Source organism: Balaenoptera musculus, chromosome 6 (assembly GCF_009873245.2).
Source record: "Balaenoptera musculus isolate JJ_BM4_2016_0621 chromosome 6, mBalMus1.pri.v3, whole genome shotgun sequence".
NCBI classification, from domain to species: Eukaryota; Metazoa; Chordata; class Mammalia; order Artiodactyla; family Balaenopteridae; genus Balaenoptera; species Balaenoptera musculus.
In genome coordinates this window covers 99333605-99350671 of record NC_045790.1, presented here as the reverse complement: position 1 = coordinate 99350671, position 17067 = coordinate 99333605, and the positions used below count along the sequence as shown (strand labels likewise).

The 17067-nt window shown below is 44.5% G+C and overlaps 1 protein-coding gene across 2 annotated transcripts in view; it reads left to right on the top strand.

Moving 5' to 3' along the window:
• Positions 1–17067, top strand: part of ASTN2 (astrotactin 2) — a 902613-nt gene that overhangs the window by 136791 nt on the left and 748755 nt on the right. For both annotated transcript variants that reach the window (XM_036855709.1, XM_036855708.1), the window contains exon 2: positions 5020–5207. In XM_036855709.1, coding sequence (XP_036711604.1) covers positions 5020–5207 — 188 coding nt within the window. The remainder of the gene's footprint in view (positions 1–5019; positions 5208–17067) is intronic.

Here is a 17067-nt window from a genome sequence, read left to right as displayed (position 1 = left end):
GCAGCCCATGTGGGGAGAGCAGTGAAAGGTGAAGAGGCAATCCCTGGGTTTCTTTACGATTCCAATATAAAACTAAGCTCTTCGGGGTGGGAGGGGGGCAGGCATTGGAGTCAGTCTACCGCCGGAAGGCATGGTGCACCAATTCTCCCACTTTAATATCTGCTGTTTCATTTTATATTCATCATGTCAGCATAATCTGCCTTTATGGGAATCATCTTTGTTACCAACCAAATGCGTTTAGTCTCCCTTTTGCTTTAAGTTTGATCGTAATATGACTTGAAGACTTCAATGAAATGTTTATATGCAGGGGCTAGCGGAAGAGGAGAGGGAAAATGCAATTGGAAAATCAATCATCAGGGAATTTCAAGAACCTAGCCTTGGTTATGCTACTGTTTCTTTGACCTGTTTTTAATGGACCCAGGACCGGCTCTCGGAGCAAGTCTACCCGCTGATTCCCTACTGCATGCTGAAAAATGTATACCCTGTTGCCAGACATCCAAAGCTCTTAACTCTATGTCTGAACCATATTCCCACCCTGACATTCTACTGCCCTCCTTCTTGTGCATGTGGCTTCACTGCCCTGAGATACCCAGCCACCCAGCCCATCTCTCTGCCTCCTTCTCTCCTCCGAGGGCTAACAAGATGCCCATCCTCTGCAACACTCATGTTACCACGTTTTGGGAGTGGTTCTTGGTCTCAAAGCTAGGAAAGTCCTGTCCCACCCTCAAGTTCCCAATGGACCTTTACTTTTTCTTTATTTCCCTAATGAAACTCAACACTGCTTTCATCTTATTATTATGGATATGTATAAACACATGTGTGTATGAGTGTATATGTGTGTGTGTATTCATCATTCAGGAATTCAGTATTTTTTTTTTTAATTGATCACTTATATGTGCCGAAGTACTTGAAATGTGGCAGGAATAAGACACATGGGGTCCCTGCCATCCTGGAGAGACAGGTATTAAATGCATGTTCAAGAAAATACATGAAGTAAAATTCTAATAGTGATAAGTTCCATAGAAAGTGTTTGTAAAAGCGGTACAATAGAGAGTGCAGGTATATGGAGAGAAGTACTTTATTATTTTTAATCTTTTTCTTTATTGAAGTATAGTTGATTTACAATGTCATGTTAGTTTCACGTCTACAGCACAGTGATTCAGTTTTATTATATATTTTTCAGATTCTTTTCCCTTATAGGTTATTACAAACCATTGAGTATATTTCCCTGTGCTATACAGTAAGTCCTTGTTGTGTATCTATTTTATATATAGTAGTGTGTATATGTTAATGCTAAACTCCTAATTTATCCCTCCCCCTCTTCCCCTTTGGTAACCATAGTTTGTTTTCTATATCTATGGATCTATTTCTGTTTTGTAAGTAAGTTAATTTGTATCTTTTTTAAATTTTAGATTCCATATATAACCAATGCTGTATGATATTTGTCTTTGGCTTACTTCACTTAGTATGATAATCGCTATGTCCATCCATGTTGCTGCAAATGGCATTATTTCCTTCTTTTAATGGCTGAGTAATATTCCTTTGTGGATATGTACCACATCTTCTTTATCCATTCATCTATCAATGGGCATTTAGATTTCTTCCATGACTTGGCTATTGTAAAGAGTGCTGCTGTGAACATAGGGGTGCATGGATCTTTTCGAACTATAGTTTTGGAGAGGAGTACTTTACGTAAGAGTGGCATGGCCTCTCTGAGTAGGTGTCAGTTGGACTGAGAGACAAAGGCTGAGAAGAAGCCAGCTTGCAAGCTTTGGGTGGAGAGTTCCAGAGACACTGGACAGAAAGTCTGTATGTGCTGAGACAAGAGGAAGCCTGGCCTGTGTGGGGAGTAGTTGTAATTCCTGTAGAGCTGGGGCATGCGATGAGCGGATGATGCGGGGGCGTCCTGGGTCACATTAAATGGAAAGCGTGCACCTTTGTGCACAGTGACATGGGGCAGGGGTAGAATTTCTGCTATTAAAGGACTGTGAGCTTCCCAAAGGCAAAGCTATGTCTCATTTCACTCCGGATTCCAAGCTACTAAGCCACCTGCTATTGAGTAAGTCCTCAGTAAGGTGTGTTGAGTGTCTAAACAGAGAAACACATGAATAAATGAATGAAGGAGAGAACAAATGACCAAGACCTTCTGCTTCCGCTGGGGCAATTTTCCCTCTGAAGTTTCATGCCCCTTCTCCCCTCCCAACAATAGTTTTGGGGTTTTTTTTTCCCTCTTTGTAATAGAGTAAGGCCAGAGCTGTTCTCTGTGATTCAATATTTACTGTTTCACACACTGTTATTATCATTTAACGTTTACTGTCTGCTGACTGTGCACTCGTTGCCGTAGCAAACAAAGAGCTCAATTGGTTCATGGGCTAATTTAGTCAAGGAAAAGGAGATGTTATAAGAGCAACTGGCATAGTAGAAATTATATAGACTGGAAATCCACTGGGTCCAGCTGGGTACCAGCTCACCAGTGACCTTAAGCAAGTGACTAACCCTGCGTGGCCCTCTGTTTTCTAATCTGAACACGGGGATGGCAAGTTCCTTTAATGGTGGGGTTTCAGGCACGGGTGGGGAGAGCTCCAGAAGTAAGGGGTGCAGATTTCAGGAAGGATTCCTCCGCTTCCTCTGCCTGCTCCTGTCCCAGGCTGTGTCAACCAGATGTGGCCTGCCTTGGGGCTCTCTGCCGGTGCCATTGCAGGGACTCTTAACACAGTAAGTGCCTGCCCAGCTGACAGCACACAGACCCTCCTTCTTGAGCTGCTTAATGAGAGACAACAAATTCCAGAGGCAAATCCCAGCGCTGGGTTCCCTGGACATCTGGTTCTGGCTTTGATGCACAGAGAGAAAAATGAGCAAGGCACTGAGCAAGGCCATTCACCATAATGTCTTCGCGTTGCCTTGGCCCAGCTGGCCGGCTGCCAGAGAAGCTGCTTCCACGTCCTCCGATGCTGAGGCTGGGAGGCTGGGGAGAGAAGGTGCTGGGGAGAGACGTGCTTCATAGACTAGGCTCCCAGCCAGTCTCCTCCCCGGGGCCACACAGGGTGCTCTGGGGGCCCTTTGGGGCCTAAGTTCTAGGAGCCGATGTACTCCTGAGATGATGTCCAGCCTTGCTCCACTCTTACTGCAGCAAGGGAAGCCCAAGCAGGTTTTCACTTGGACTAATAACTTACTATATTCCAGCCACTTTGCCTTTGCCTTGGGATAAGGTGGGAGGCTGTTGGTTTAGAGCAGAGTGGTGACGTGAGCTGACTTATGCTGTGGCAGGATTCTTCTGGCTTCTGGTGGAGCATAGACAGAAGAGGCAAGGGTGGAAGAAAAGAGTCAAGTTAAGGAGCCCTTGCAGTAAGCCAGGCAAGAGAGGAGGGTGTCTTGGCCCAGGTGGCTTGCAGTAGAGGAGCTGAGAAGGGTTGCATTTCGGATGCCTTTTGAAGGATTTCCTGATGGACTGGATAAAGAGCGGGAGAGAAAGCAGGCAATCAAGAATGTCTCAAGAGCGTCTGAAGGGTGAATTAGATCCTGTCCCTATTAATAATAATAATGATAATAAATATTAATAGCTAACTTTTTATAGCACTTATTCAGTGCCAGGTGCTCTTCCCCGAAGGACTTTTGATTGTGAAATTGAAGGAGTTAGAGTCTACTGGGAATGGACCATATAAGAATAATTCAGTAGAATTTGGTGAGCAAATATCATCATCTCATCTCAAGGTGACTCTTTTATTCGGTGTCACCAGGTGTGATGGGGGCTGCCGTGGGCATGGGGTGAGCTGACTAGAGAAGAAGTTCTAACTCGTCTTCCTCATCAATCCTCCTCAAGCTCATGTCTGTGTGCATGTACATGAGGTCTTTGGGGACTGTAGAAATACTGTCTCTAGGTCAGCTCTATAGCTTTGTCCAGAGGTCCAAACGTCAGACACTATCAAGGCCATTTGTCTATTGATGGATTGATTGCCTCTGTTTCCTACAGTAACTCTCACTTGAGGAAAGATCTGATAATTCACCAACCCCATCACCCTTCCCCTTTATTCACAGGACACACTGATAGGCCTTGTCCTTCAAACTATTTTCAGGGACACATCCCTTTAGCAGACAGCACTAGGAAAAGATTGTATGATCCCACTGCAAGGACGCTTTTGGTACTGTATGCTCTCACCCTTCTTAATAAGAAGCTATATTGGTACAATTACATTGACTGGAAGTACTATTAAAGTGATACTTATTATTTTGTATTTTCAGAGGGAAAAACAGCATAGAGGCAAGAGTTAGGAAGTTCAAGTCAGGTGACCTTACAATTGACTAGAAAGTCCTAACTTCCCATTGGTTATATGAGAACATTGAAGTAGGAAAGAGGGTTTTCAAGTATTTTTAAGCCATGGAAACCTTTGTGCCAGTACTTCCCTGCTTGAGAGTACAGTATATACAATATGAGGGAACAAATGGAGTGGCTCTGACTGAAGCAGGAGAAATCGCTCAGAACAACCCACTTACCAAGCTCCTTTCCCTTAAAGGGTGATCCTGAGGTACCTCAGCTGGGCCAGATGTTCTTTTGGGCCTTGCCGGCTCTGAGGTTCTGCATTTCTGCCACGAGCATTTCCAGCTCAGCTTCTGAAGAGTTCACAGTCTGAGCTCCCAACTCTTCAGAGATGTCCTTCCTTCACCTTCTTATAGTTCTGTGGCCTCAGAAGAACGTAAGCACATTCACCTCTTGCTTAGTTCGCCTCCACTGTTGGAGTAGAATGAATTACCTTATCATGCATGCTGGTACCAAAAGGGCACCAGGCAGACCTGGGTTCGAATCCTGCCTCTGCCACTCTGTTGCTTGGGGATAACCTTGGCTACAGTCGACTCATCTGTAAGTGGAAGTGATGATCTCTGGCTCAGAGATGCCATGTGGGGAGAGGCATCTCGGTACAGGTAGGTGCCTGCAGAGCTCCTGAACACACGTGGCCCCTCTCCTCCGCGGAGCGCCGAGGCCAGGCCTGCTGCTCACCCAGCACCTTGGGTCTTGTCTTGCAGAGATGTCAGGCACGGCAGCGGACATCTCGCTGGTGCACTGGAGACAGCAGTGGCTGGAGAACGGCACCCTGTACTTCCACGTCTCCATGAGCAGCTCCGGGCAGCTGGCCCGGGCCACTGCCCCCACCCTCCAGGAGCCCTCGGAGATTGTAGAGGAGCAGATGCACGTCCTCCACATTTCTGTGATGGTGAGTGAGTGGGAACGCACTTGGGGCTTTGGGGGGTGGCTAAAGGGAAGGGCGAGTGGAGAGACTGCGGCAGGAGGCAGGGGATTGCCAGCAGGTGGAGGGAAGGAGCTGGCCAAGTGCGAGAGGTTAGAATGATAAACAGAAGGTCGGATGGATCCCGTGGTGTCACTTGGACTGATGCATACTCGTCCATCATCTGTCAGCTGTGACAAACTAATTGTGCTTCAGAGGAGGAAATAAAGGGTCTCCAACTCCTTGGCCTTTTGGCTGACATCTCTGGGAATAGCTGTTTAACATCTGTCACGTGCTTGACCTGCTTTGCTGAGGGCTGAGGTTCAGCGCTCCACAACCAGCCGTTCCAAGAATGACTGAACAAACAAAATTGGAATGGGGCTGCCCTTTCCCAAGTGCCCTTGATGTGCCAGGTGCTTTAACGCTCACAACACCCCCTGCAGTGTAGACCGTGCATGGTGGTCCCTGGAGCTGGACTGGGCAGAGCCGGGGCTGTCACACACCAAAGCCCCCTCCGTTACCCTCACTTTATAGCTGTGAATACTGAGTCAGAGGGGTAAAGAAACTTACCCAAGGTCACATAGCTAGAAAGAGACGGAGCTGCTCTTGGGTATTTGAACCCATGTGTATCTGGCTACAAAAACTGAACTATGTCCTCTACACTCTCTCTCTCAATGCAAGAATTTTTTGACTATCCACCATGTGTGAAGCACTGCACCAGGCACATTCATGGACATGATTTCATTGCATTTTCACCAAGAAGTCAGGCATGTCACTTCCATGTTAGAGATGAAGTTATGGACACAGAGAGATCTGTTGTCTGTTGGCCCCAGGATCTGGAACACTCAGGCTGCTGCCTCCTCAGAAAAGGATGCTAGGACAGAAATCGCCTGAATGGTAGTCTAAAGTGTATGTAGATTCACATTAATGATGTATTAGAAAAGCTGTAATTAATGGCTTTGCACAGTATATAGAAAAAAATGCAATGGGCAGAATGTACAGGGTCTAATTGGCTCAAGAAGAGATCAGATAATAGCTACAGCTGACATCACTCTAGTGCTTTTCACTCCTGAAGCCGTGCTTACGTTATTTTCCCCTTTTTACCTTTAGCACAGCTCTGCCAGATGCAAGAGGGTAGGAAAAGTTAGTCCCAACCTATGTGTGAGGAAGGTAGGGCTCAGAGAGGTAGAGTGATTGACCTAAGGCCACTCAGCAAAATAGGGCTATAACCCAGCCCTTCATTTTTTCCTTCCATTCAGTAGTCAACAGTACTTACCAAGAGCCTACAGTGGAGCAGATCTTGCCTTTTGGGCTCTGTTCTCCCGGTTCCTCTTCAACCTGCACTGTGCATTAGACATTCTCATTAGGGCTGAGTAAGTGCTTGGAAGTTTTCTCTTTTTGGAAAAGCACACACATACCCCAGCCAGACAGCCACGTTAAATTTGGACCTAACGTATGCTCATCACGTGGGGGAACAAATCAAGGCCTTTGTGTTATTCACGGAATGAGTGTGATAGACTTTTCCCATTTTTATATTTAGCGAGTGATGCAGCCACATGCCAAGCCAAGTGGGTGCCTGCATGCTAAGTTTGGGTTGCAAGTTTGTAAGCACCCTCTCAGGGTACTTGCTGAGTGCCTCAAGGGGCCTGGGGCTGATGGGCGTGACAGCTCTTCTTTTAATGTCTGAGTGAGACTCGGTTTGAACTAATATTTATTAAGCATTTTTTGTTTGGCATGGCGTTTACTCACCTCCGTCCTTCCCATAACCCAGTGGCCTAGACAGTATTATCTCAATGATCAGTGAGTCCTGCATGGGCTTTCTCTGCTTCCATGCCCAGTGTTAGTGTTACTTAAATCAGACCCCTCCCCAAAGACTAAAGGCGTTTCTCACTTTTTTCTGCTCATTGAGTTTAGCTTGGAAAGAAGAACTCACTAAGACCCAGATGTCGCTCCAGTTCCCTGTAATTCAGGATGTGGCTGGTGGAGTAGGTCGCGTGGAGGTTGCCAGTCTCTAGACCCTCCCTGCCTGCAAGCTGGAGTGGCCCAAGGCTACCACCTTGTGGTCCCGCCCATTCTTCCCGCCTTCAGTGCTCCCAGATCTTCATCTTTCCTGTCCTCCCCTTACCCTCAGCAGACAGTCCTGTCCAGGAAGCATCGGTCCCCTTTGCATCCATTGATGGCAGCCCAGCCTCTCAGAGGTGGGACATGCCTCAGAGAACCCTGCCCTCTACACAGAGGTAGGATGACATGGTTATAAGCATAGACACCTGAGCCCGAGTCCCTGGGTGTAAAGTTTCACTCTGCCACTTAGCACTCTGGGTGATGTTGGGCAAAGTATTTAACCCCTCTATGCCATGTTTTGTCATCTATAAAAATGAGGATTATACTAATACTTACTGTGTATCAGAGCACTTGTATCAGAGGAGCTTGGCATACAAGGGCATTAGCTTTTATTATTAGGCACACTTTTCTTATGGAGACGTGCTGATGTATTATACCCATTCATTTCATAGATGGATAAACTGAGGTCCAAATACAGGCTAGGACTTGTCCAGGACCCCCAGCCAGACAGCGGGGCTTGGCCTGGAGGACAGACCTCTCCGTGCCTCAGACTCTGTCCTTGCCATTCTGGCCACAGATAATCCAGCAAGAACAAAAAGAGCGTTTAGTTCTCCCCACTCCCACCTTACCAATCTTTTTAATTTTTAAAACAAATCTTGAATCTTTTAGATTTTTAAATCCCAAACATTTAAAATGGCATTCATGGTGGCTGGGACCTGCCTTCCCATTTCACAGATGAAAAATCTGAGATTCAGTGAGTTTAACTGACTTGCCTAAGGCCGCGTGGCTAACAAGAAAGCACTTCTGGGCCCAGGCTTTTCCAAGATTCCAAACTCATGTCACGGGGCTACTGAGGACACCATGACTCTCCCTCTGTCAAACTTTGCGTTGTTACCATCTTCAGTGAAGATCTGAGATGGTTTGTGAGAAGACCAAATCATCCAGTGAAATCTCAAAGAAACCTGGAGGTCAGAGTCAATGTTTTCCATCCGCTTTCCTCAGCATAAATATCCTGCCCACCCATGCAGGGCAGCCAGTTCCAGCTCAGTCACTGGAATCTGCTACAATCCATGCCTACTGGAGTGGAACCAGCATGCCCTTTTGGGCTTGTTAAGCCCTGAGTTGAGCATCTACTTTATCCCAGAAGGTTGCATCATCTGACTATTAATATCCCAAGAGTCAGGCAACAAAGAGGTGTACTCGGTGAAACCCTGGGCAGAGGAAGAAAGTAGAGGGTCATTCATCTAGTCTGCAGCCCCAACTTCAGCTACTCTGAGCAGTCCCATGCCTGCCTCAGCCATGCGGGGGGCACAGTGGATGCAGAGAACAGAGCAGAGGTTCGGAAGGCATGGTCTTTCTTGCTTCCTGCTTCCTGATGGTTTTACTCTTGGGAGTTCCATCACCTCTTTGAGTCTCAGTTTATCTATGAAACAACTGATCTTACCAGTCTCACAGGGTTATTGAGAAGAGTGGAAGAAATATATAAATCGTACCTAATATCTAGTCTGGCACATTGTGGGTATACAATAAACGTGGCTATTACTACTACCGGTGCAGCAATTTTAAAGGACTCTAATGTAGGAGTAAGGAGACATTGGACTGAGTCTTCTTTTTGCTGCTATCTTGCTATCTGATCTAGAGAAATATTCACAATACCTGACATTTTCTGAGTATTCACTACATTCCAGCTAGTGTTCCAAATTTTGTTTTACATGCATTATTAAATTTAAGCCTTACAACGGATCTTAAGGTGGATACTATTGTTATGTTTATTTCATAGATGTGGAACCTGAGATGTTAATAATATCAATAGCTATTGGTGTGAGTTGGTCAAGGTCAAATGGTAAAACCAATATTTAGTTCTATAGAGGCAGACTCCAGATCCTCTGCCCTTAATCTGTAAAGCAGACCATCATTTTTCTTCTCCCTGAATTAGTTGCTGACTTAAATTATAAGATGTTATGGACAAATTAATACAAAGACTCCCACCTCATGTGGAATCTATGGGTGTGTTAAGAGGGGTTATGACTTGGGAGTCAACTCCAATGTTAAACAGTATCTCTGTTGCTGGCTTTATGACCTTGGCCAAATCAACCTCATCATCCGTAAAATAGCAATAATATTTCCTAATTCTCAGATTATTTTCTAAGTACTGAATGAGGTCACACACGCATAATAAAAACAATGGCTACCCTCACTGAGGACTTTCTGTATGCCAGGCACAATCTAGGTGTGGTACATGCAGCATTCCACTTAATTGTTCTGGTTCCTCTATAAGATAGGTACTGCTCCTGTCCCTCATTTACAGATGAGGAACCTGGGAGTTAGTGAGATTTTATAACCTGCTGAAGTTCACATCACCAATGAGTACCAAAGCTGGGATTCCAACTCCAGTCTGCACAAATTAATAAGAATCTTTGCTCTTGGGCGTGATTCTGCATGGTGCAGTGCCTGAAATTCAGTAAGTGCTCACAAAGTGGTAGCTGTCATTAAAATGTTAGCTGTAGTGACAACAGTGACGAATATTGTTGCCACAATGTTTTGAGCAAAGGGATGAAAGGAAATGTTTGATTTGATGTGTGAGAAGAGAAGACCTTTGAGGACATGTTTCTTTCAAAGGGACCATCCCACAGAAAATGCCACAGATTTGTACTGGTGGGCCCCAGTGAGGAGGGCTTACAAAGGACCAAGCTTCCAAAGTGTTTGAGCTCTCCAGAAATGGAGGGGACTGAGTCAGAGGGTAGTGAGGTCCTTGTCTTTGAGGGTATGCAAGCAAAGGCTAGAAGCCGTATTTGTCAGAATTTTGAGAGGAATAATAGTTAAATTAGATGACTGTTGTAGTTCCTTCAAACTTGAAGATCTATGATTCTATGGCATAATATATAGAAAAACACTTTGAGGATTATAAACTGCCCCATAAATCTAAGAAATTATTATTACCATTCTCAATCAGTAGCTTTGTTTAAAGGATCTGTGTGATATGGGGATAGTACATTTTAAAGCTTTCTGTGAAAAATGGCTTTAGATCATTTCCCCAGTCATTGCATTTATTCATTCACAGCATATCATGCATTCCTTAGTTTATTGATTTAATCACTCAATCATGCAATGCTTTACTTGCCCACTAAACCCAACAATGAAAATCCTATCTGGTAGAAAAAAAGAAAAAAAACAAAAGGCTCTAAAAAATCAACCACAGGGTCAGAACAGGCCAACTCTGTGGGATTTGATCTTTAAAAGGGGTCTTAGGTTTTAAGTTGTATTCATGAAAACCCAGTTTTCTGAGCAACTAGTTTTAGAAGGTTCTAGGTGAGACTTGAAATATTGTGTTTACTTTTGGGGATCATATGTTAAGATAAACAATAACTGAGTAGAAAATGTATGAGAAAATAAGACAGCGAAGAGTCTTAAAATAATAATGCTAACAAGCACTGTTATAATGCTTAGTTAGTGTTATAGCCATTGACAGATTGTTAACTCATTTAATCCTTCCGATAATCCTAAATCAATAGATGTCATTATTACTCCTGTTCTACTTTTGAGAACATGTAGGCATAGAGAATATAACTACCATGCAAGAACTGTGGACCTGGTAGCCCAAGGTTCGTAACTGACTTACCGGCCATGTGACTTGGGCATGTTCCTTCCCTCTGCTTCTTCCATTTCCTCATCTACAATGGAGTGAGGATGGAAATACCTGCCAAAGGATGCTGTTGTGAGGATCACCTAAGATGATACACATAAAGCACATATGCTAGAGCCTGACACAGAGTCAGGTCGTCATAAGTGTTAAGACTGCTATTTACAAGTATATGTTTCCTAGGGCTGTCATGACAATGTACCATAAACTGAGTGACTTAAACAACAGAAATTTACTGCCTCATCGTCCTGTAGACTAGAAATCTGAGATCAAGCTGTGGGCAGGCCAAGATGTGGATCTGTTCCAGACCTCTCCCCTAGCTTCTTATAGCACCTGGGCTTGTGGCAAGATAACTCTGTTCTTCCTGGCATTCTCCCTGTGTGGGTGTCTATCTCTGTGTCCAAATTTTCTCCTTTTTATAGGACACTGGTTACATTGGATTGAGGCCCACCGTAATGACACCATCATAACTTGATTACCTCTATATGTAAAGATCCAGTCTCCATGTAAGGTCACATTCTGAGGTACTGGGGATTTGGAGTCCAACATATCTTTTTGGTGGGGACACAATTCAAGAAATAACAATAAGTGCTATTGCTGTGTTATTTATAAGTGATATTAATGAGGGATGCCCAGGGCAACCAAGGTGGGAGAACCCAAAGCCTTTCAGAGTGAAGGCGGAGTAGAAGGGGAAACATCATGACTAAGAGGAATATTTTTAAAAAGATGACAGCAAAAATCCAGTGGTAGGAAAATCATGTGATACACATAGCACAAAAAACTCTGGCCTGGGACTCAGCTGTCCCTGCCCTGTCCCTCATGTGCTCTATGACCTTGAGCAGGTCACATTCCCTTCTTAGCCTTAGTATCCCCATCTGTAAGTTGAGATCCTCAAGCTTATAACTGTTGCCAAGACATGATGAAGTTTGGAAGTACAAATATCCCAAGTACATTTCTATATGTGTGCCATACCTCGTGAATCCCATTTACTTTTTTTTTTCCCCAGAAAGTGAAATTTTTAAAATCACAAATACATTTTTTTTAGTTTTAAAAAATGTAAATCATATGTACCTTGAAGCTTGGCCATGGCTTGCCTCAACAACAAGGATTAACTAAAAGCCCACAGGGTCTCTAGCTAGGCTAATGGGAAGATTAGGAGAATAAGCCACAGCTTCTGTCCTAAAGGAAATATGGCTTATCTCCCACAACATTTAGGGATGCAGCTTAGGGAAGTATTGATGGAATGAGCCTGAGGTGGTGTCAGGAGGCCTGGTTTCCAGTTAAAACTGTACCTCGTACCAGCTGCAGAGATTTGGACAAACCTTCACCTCTCTGAGCTTCTCGATTGGTCATCTGCCAAATGGAAATAAAATTAGAATCATAACATTGAACTGAGATAATGCACATGAAAGCATTTGGCTAGGTTTCCCCCCAAAGAAGTAGAACTATACAGTTTGGTTGGAAGGTTGGAGCTGAAAACACCTTAGACCTTGCAGAATCCAATTCTTGAGATGTCAGCTTTTGCTTGCTTTTTCTGTGAACAGATGACTCTGAACCTCAGTGACTGACCAAACAATGCTTTATTTCTCATGCACGTTACGTGTCAGCAGCTGCAGTCACGGTGGCCCAGATCTGCTTGTCTTCTCATGCTGGGACTGTGGCTGAAGGGGAGCCCCAGTCTGAGACGTTTGGTTTTCATGGCAATGAGCAAGACAGCAGGCAGAAATCTAGGATGGCTCTTAAACCAAATGCTTAGACATGGGTTCTCTCACATTCTGTGGGCCAGAGCATATCGTGTGGCCAAGCCAGTGGTAGGGGTGTACGGTCCTATATGGAGAATGGGCATGTGAACAATTGCAGATAGCAATTAGATGAGACCACGCCTCATTTTACAGATGGAGAAAAATGAGGCCAGAAAATGGACGTTCTCCATCCCTACTCCATTCGTCTGGGCCAGCAATCAAGCCCAGCTGGAGAAGGCTGACAAAGGCATCCTGGATATGCATCTCAGGAAGGGGGCCTGGAGGCAGTTCCTTTGAGCCTTCTGGTCAAAAAGAAATGCAAGATGGGAATGTATATAAGAAAAAAAATCTGCATAATGGGGGGGGGCAAAGAGATAGGAAAAACAGACATCCACCAGTATTTATTGAGCAACTGTTGTACACTAGATGTGTAGAAACTACCAGCGGCAGAGAGAAATAAAAGGAAACAGAAAAAGGGAGCCAAGGACAATGAGAGAGATGTAGAAAAATAAAGGGAAATCGGCAGGAACAGACAGAAAAGGATTTAGCAATAGAAGCAGAGGCGGGGAAAGAGGAAACAGAGAATAAAAGACATGGAGGAAACCACACAGAGACAAGTAAACAGGGAAAGAGAAACAGCAGAGTTGAGAGGGACCAGATAGATTGGGATCCCCAGAAAGAGCCTTGAAGGGTGCTTCACCCCTGACGGGGTGAAGGGTGGGGTGCTAGGAGCGAGGAGGAGGCTGAAGTCCAGAAGATGGGGCAACATCCAGCAGAGACAGGGAGGGTCTGAGGTGGGGCTTCGGGACCAGCGGATCTGAGAAGAGGCCGTGGAGGTTGAGGTGGGTGAGGCTGCAGTGCCGAGTCCTGGAGGGTGGGGGGGGATCCAGAGACTGCAGAGAGGCAACACGGGGAGGGGCCAGATGGGTTGGCAGGAAAATCAGGGAGAATGTCCTCTCCATGGCCACGCCCCACCTGCTTTCCTCCTGCCTCTTGTCCACATTTCATTTTCCTTCAAGAACCCAGGGCTTTCGTTTGGTGTTCTAGCAACAGGGAATGAATGAATGGGGTGTGTGTACAAGTGGGGTGCCATGTTCCCACTGTTTACTCCCCTTCCCACATGTTCTGAGTCTATCCACAGTAAAGATCGAGGTGGGCTTCCTTTGGGTTCATTAGTGGGCTTCCACTTCCTGCTTCACTTAACTCCCCTTTGTCCCCTCTCCCCATCCTCAGGAGGCAGCTTGGTTTGGTGGAAGTGATGTGTGTTTGGAGACAGACAAGTGTGCATTCAAATCGTACTCTTTCCCATATTGCTGTTTGACCTTAGATATATTCCTGAACTTCTCTGATTCTTACTTTCTCCTGAATTTCCAGTGAGGCTGTGAATCTCTCATTCATGGGGCTTAGGGGAGAAATAAATGATAAAAGACACATGAAGTGTCTTAGAACAGTGCTCAGAGAAGATCCCTTTCTTTTCCTTTAGCCTCCTAAAAATTCCTTTCTAATTCACTGTTGGGCTTGGCCTTGGAAAACATCCTTAGAGCTAAGTTGGTCAGGAGTTATTAAGAATATTGACTCTAAAATACTGATATAAATAATTGACTAAGAAATAAATGGGATAGAAGAGATAGCTCTTTCTTACAGTGGAATTCCAATTAATAAATGTAGAGGAAAGAGGGAACTAGGAAGTCACCATTAGACCGTCACCACTGTAATAATTACTACCAACAAGATCCACCCATGTATACTAAAATTCATGGGTGAAACTTCAAGAAGCAGCAGGATATTTGCAGTCTCAAAGAATTACACCACCACCCACCCCCTCGGATATGTATTAATTACAAAAAGAAAATGTTGACTTTACAGTGGAACAATCTGGCAGTTACCACTTGCATTAACTTCCTAGGGCTGCTATAACAAATTACCAAACACTGAGGGGCTTCAAACAACAGAAATTGATGTTGATGCTTTTACAGTTTTGGAGACCAGAAGTCCAAAATCAAGGTGTCAGCAGGGCTGCATGCTCTGCAGGGCTCTAGGGGATAATCCATTCCTTGCCTCTTCTAGTTTATGGTGGCTCCGTGCTTCCTTGGCTTGTGGCTACTTGACTCCAATTTCTGCTTTCATCTGCATCTCACCTTCTCCTCCGTGTCCTTTCTTCTGTGTCTCTCGTAAGGACATGTGTCTGTGGATCGAGGATCCACCTGGATAATTCAAGATGATCTCCCCCTTGCAAGATCCCTAGCTTACTTACATCTGCAAAATAAGGTCATATTCACAGGTTCTGGGCACTGGGATATGGATATATCTTTTTGGGGGTCCACCGTTCAACCCACTACATCACCTTAACCAAGCGATCCAAGTTAGCTTCACCAGGAATAAGACATATGGACAACCTGAATCTCCTGATAGGATGCACTGAGAAGAGCACAATGCCGTTTCTCTGGTTTTCTTGCCAAAAAAACGGTGTAACTTGATTCTAATCATGAGAAAACATTAGAGATAAACTCAAAGTGAGGGACATGCAACAGAATAGCTGACCAGCATTCTTCAAAGGTATTAAGATCATGAAAGACAGGGAAGACTGAGAAATTGTCACAAATAAGAGAAGACAAGGGAGACTCGAAAATTAAATGCCACGTAGGATCCTGGGTTAGACCCGGCCCCCACCTCCCCCCCCCCAAAAAAAAATGTTGGTGGAAAACCTAGTGAAATCCAAATTAGGTCTGTAGTTTAGCTGATGGGATTGTATTGTTAACTTCCAGGTTTTGATTATTCTACGGTTGTCCCTCAGTATCCATGGGAGATTGGTTATAGGACCCCCACAGAGACAAAAATTCATGGATGCTCAAGTTCTTTAGATAAAATGATGTAGTTCAGTTGGTCCTCCGTATCCATGGGTTCTGCATATGTGGATTCAACTAACAGAGGATCGGTTGAACCCATGGATACAGAACCTGCAGATAAGGAGGACCAACTGTATTTTGTTATGAGAAATGTTACCTTTAGGGGGAACTGAGTGAAGACTATGCAAGAACTCTCTGTACTAACGTTGCAACTTCTGGTGAGTCTATAATTATTTCAATATAAAAGAGTTAAAAACAGAAAGACTATTGCTTTTGGAGCAGGACTGTTTGGGTTAGGTCCTGGACTCATGGCTGACCTCTCAGCGTGACATGGTTAAGTTACTCCCTCGTGCCTCAGTTTCCTCCACTGTAAAATATGATAATAATAGTTTCTACCTCCTGGAATTAAAATGAGGTCACACATGTAAACTCTACACAAATGTTGTATCATCCATTTCATTAATATTGCTACTGTCATTGTTCCTCTTTCACCAATGATAAAACCAAGGCCTCGACAGTTAAAACTACTCTTTTCTAAGATCACACAGCCAGTGCCTGAGCCCAGAATTAAAGTTAAGTTTCTGATTCCAAGTGATCTCTCTCCTCTATAGTATTTCTTCTCTTACAGGGGCAAGGATGGGTAAAGACCTTTTAGGGGCCCATCTTCATAATCATCTAGTTAATACTTGACTCTGTGTGTTGTTAATGCAGGTCTGCCCTTGGACTGTGGAAGGAGGTAGCGTATCTTCCTTAGAAGTGATGAGAGCAGACATTTCTGAGGTTCCCCCCAAAAAACAAAAACAGCTACTTTAAAACTCTTCTAGTCCAACTCCTTCATTTTAGAGTGAAAACAAATACAGAAACTAAGCCTGTAGGTCTCAAAGAGTGACGTGGTCAATGTCATGTGGCAGATCAATGACAGAGCTGGCCTTCCCATCTAGATCTCATGACTCTGTGTGTGTGTGTGTGTGTGGCCCCCACTGCACCACACTTTCTAAACCTCCCCCAGCTGTGATGTGCACTCAGTAGATGGCCCCTCACTCTGTGCTGTGGGAGCCGTAAACATATAGGTTCGGCACAATGATATTTCACTTCATTGTGGTAATCATGCTGTCTGCAAATCTACCAATACAGTCAAACAATCACCCAGTTCAAACTTCTGCGGCTAATGTTCCCCAGCTCAAGGGTGTCTTTAATAGCAAAATCATACTTGTGTTTCCTTCCTCCCCTCTCTGTTTTTTTCCTAATCTCTCCCCGATGAGACATAACGTTAATTACAGCAGTTAACGGAAATTCTGTCTCCATTACTGCCTGCCACCTTCTCCATCTTGACTTCTGCCTCCAAAATTTCTCTCCTGAATGAAGGGAGGGGGGGTTTATGCAGATGTGTGATTGTCTGTATTTACCTTTTCTCTGCCCACCTCCTTGGTGCTGAATTTTAAGTCAAGCAGGATCAATATTTTCACTGGGTGGGGGGTGTGCGTGAGTGTGAATGTGTATGCATTGTTTGTGTGTGCCTGCTTTGTAATCTAGCTGTCATTTTGAGCTAATTGTGTTGT